This window comes from Gossypium hirsutum, chromosome D03 (genome assembly GCF_007990345.1).
Source record: "Gossypium hirsutum isolate 1008001.06 chromosome D03, Gossypium_hirsutum_v2.1, whole genome shotgun sequence".
NCBI classification, from domain to species: Eukaryota; Viridiplantae; Streptophyta; class Magnoliopsida; order Malvales; family Malvaceae; genus Gossypium; species Gossypium hirsutum.
The window spans coordinates 47,486,664-47,490,290 of NC_053439.1; the positions used below are offsets into that span (position 1 = coordinate 47,486,664).

The window sequence follows — 3,627 nt, forward strand, 5'->3', positions numbered from 1 at the left end:
TCTGGTATATATTCCAATTTATTGCTACTCTTTAAGGTAACAGGAATTGGTTTAAGCTACATTGAGCATCTTTCTCCAAAATTTCAACCAACCACAAGAAAAAAAAAATACAAATGAATGTTCTCTGTAGCTACAACCTAATGCACATCATCTTACTAGAAGTGATGAACTAGAAGAATGATGCATAAATTCAACATTCATCTTTAAAGAAAACCCACATTACTTCCTTCCCCTGTTAAGCCTCTGCAAGTGGTAATTAATGCTGCCCCATGGCTTCCTATTCTTGGTAGACTGCAACAAAGTACACAAACTGTTTGTGTAAGTCAATCATGTACATAAGATTTCAGAGAAAAACATGTATTCCAGAGGCAGACAAGAATTGCACAATTAGGGTTCAAGATGAAAATAATGATGTAAACAGTAAACGTAATTGAGGAGGTTAGGGGCATTAAGTGAAACCATAGTTACAAACCTGAGCATCCATGCAAGCATTCAAAAGATCCTTCTGCCGGACACATTTTTCATCATTAACCTTGTTAAGAGCCATGCAATTTAGGAATGATATCATTTCCTTCATGCAAGGTTTTGTAAGAGAGCCAAATTTCTTTGGATTTATATAAAGCGCATCAGCTTTGCGGCCCATTGTTTATGACTAAGTCTACATGAGCAAAACAAAACCAATGTTACTTCTTTTTAATTTAACTCCACGTCACATGAAACTGGTTAACAGGAAAGTTGCAAAAGCTAAAAGACGGCTAAAACAGACAATTTCTTAACAGCTGGATAAGCATGAGAGCAACAATGCATGTATACGTGACAGATTCGTAATGCTTCAGATGGTCAAAACAAGTACATATACATATAAAGCAATTATAGTTTACAAAAATGCATGGCATGTTACATCGGTGGTCTATACCATATAATAGAGAGAGATCACAAAATCAACACTTGCAAAGCATAACAAGTTCCTTAAGCTTATGTAGCCAATCTGGCGCGGTTTAGGGGGAAAACAGCAGTAAATGGGCAGAATTAGAACTGAAAAACAAGTAGAAGTTGGAACACTAGAAAACTTAGGGTTATAAAAGAATTTCTAGTTTCTCTCTTCCAATTCAAAGAAAATAATAATAATGCCACGGCTGTAAATATTTTACAGCTTATTTATACTATTGCTACAAATAAAGTTTTAACCCAAGCTTTAGATTTAAACCATAAAGATATCTTATAATCTAGCCTTAGCTTTAAACCTTAAAAGGTAACTTAAATTTAAAATGATTTTGGACAGTGAAGAATGCACACTGAAAGCACTAATGGCTGCTCTGAAAATGCGATCGTGTGCAACTTGACTTAAAATTTGCAATTACAGATCTTCCAAGGCCTCTGCATCATTTATGTATTATAGGAAACAAATTATTTATAGGATTCAGAATTCATTTAGTTTATCATTGTTGGTTGAATTGAAAGAAAGAGTAGAAAACTAGAACGATGGTAACAGAAAGGAGCACTGAGGCAGCAGCAGAAAGCTAGTGTGAAGGAAGTGTACAGAATAGAATGTTGTAAGAGAAGGGAACACAGAATGTCAGGTTGAGGGGAAGCATTGACTACAGACAAAGTTTAACCCTACAAAGAAACGGGTATGTATTTCCCACAGACTACTACACTGCCTGCTCATCACATAAACTTATTGAGATGTGCCAACAATCTCAATCTAAAAGTGCACATATTTATTAAACTAACAGAAGCAGAACAGAACAGCTCGCTTTAACCATGAGAATGAAAAACAAATATCAGTATGCTTTGTAATTAGCATCACAAGTTGCTTTCTTCTCAAACTTACCAACATATGGAAAGCTCTGTCTTCTAATAAATCCCTAGTATCACATACATGATCCATAAATAAAAAAAGATGACTCTTCTTTACACATTTAACACACACTTAACAGAGCAGTACATTGTTTCACGGATTGACGTCACGATGCAATTTCTTCTCAGCAAAGTGGGTATGGGATAATAAATCACGTTTATGTTAGATCAATTACCTTGTGAGGAGGGTTTTTTTTTTCCAAATAAAATTCCTAAACTACCCATAAACCGCAACTCAAACCCCTAAAATAGACAGTACCGACTGAGCAAAATACCTTAACAGCTACACATCTATAATCAGATTCTCCAAATTTATCCGAAAAACTAAAAAATGAAACTAAAGCGAAGATTAGTTCAATCAAACAATCTCCATTAAAATAATTCCAGGAAACGAACTTTGATTTGAACATAGATACGATTATATTTCAACTAATTAGAAGTAAAAAAATAAAAAAATTAACAGAGAAATTGAAAAAGAAAAAGAAAAAACGAGAAATTAGACAAGGGAACCTACCGGATCGGCAGCCTTCAACGGCGAACACGTTAAAGAGAGGGAACGGAACGATCAACCTCGATCTTTAAGACTTAGGGCTTATTTCTTTTATCCTTGTTTTACAATGTGTTTTGTGAAACTAGGTGGGCCGTTGGATCCAAATACCAAAAATACAAAAGGCCAACTATGTAAATCTTCTAGCCCCAAAAAAGTTCAAGTCCCCGAGATTATTAAAAAACACCTTCAAGGCTCTAAGCTCCACACATTCTCTATATTGTTTCTATTTTATATTTATCGTATGAAAATTAAATTTATAATAAATATAACATTATAAGTAAATATTTAAAAATATATATTAAATTGTTATATTACTATTTGGTATACTGATAATATACATTTTCTATTTCACAAGTATTTTTTTAAAAATTGCTAACTTTACTTGTAGAGTTTAAAAACTCTATTGGCAACATACTAAATATTTTTCCTAAGTCATTTAGGTTAAGTTATTTATGCCAATAAACTCTTGGCTTAGTAAACAAAAACGTTATGTTGTTGGTATGAGAGTCTGGGTTCGATGACAAGTAAGCTCATTCCCCTCCCCTATTATTAAAAAACTACAAAAATAGGAAAAGAATTAAATTATTAAATATCAAATTAAAAAAACATAAATTTTAGTATAAAAATATAAAAGCATACGATAAAACTAAAATCAGCTTAAATTTATCATTTACAATTTATTATTGGAGTCGAATGTAACTCTTATATCACTGCATCGATAATTTCCTCGACAATAATATAATTTTTAAAAAAAGAAATTGTATAGTAATAATTATAGTTTTTTAAGTAGCACTTTAATAAATCATTTTTAGAGAGATTTTTTTGAGCTTTTTACCAATAAAAGCCCTTTTTTTCAAAAATTACCAAAATGGGCCAATTATTTTATTATTTACCGGAATGGTCCAAAAACTGCGAAATCGCGTCCACGTCAGTGCGAGTTGCTGACGTGGCAGCAAATCGCGCCCTTAAGAATACGATTTGCTGTCACGTCAGCAAATTGCACTGACGTGTACGCGATGTCCTGGCGCATGCACTGACATCGCGCTGACGTGGACGCGATTTCGCGGTTTTTCCCACGTTAGGTTTTTTTGGCTTTTAGGGTTTAGGGTTCAGGCTTTTAAGGATTTTTAGGTCTTGGAAGAAATAATTTCGAGTTGACATTTCTGATAAAATAATATAAAATCGCTTCTAGTAGGATGGTATTTGAGAAGAATTTG

The 3,627-nt window shown here is 33.3% G+C and overlaps 1 protein-coding gene across 1 annotated transcript; it reads right to left on the reverse strand.

Moving 5' to 3' along the window:
• On the reverse strand, window positions 1-2,553 carry LOC107950251 (uncharacterized). The gene is made up of 3 exons (XM_016885064.2): window positions 2,375-2,553; window positions 473-658; window positions 1-291 (listed from the first exon to the last, which is right to left on the reverse strand). Exons 2-3 carry the CDS (start codon window positions 641-643, stop codon window positions 220-222), a joined length of 243 nt encoding a protein of 80 aa, XP_016740553.1. The 5' UTR covers window positions 644-658; window positions 2,375-2,553; the 3' UTR covers window positions 1-219.
• Window positions 2,554-3,627: the final 1,074 nt, after the last annotated feature.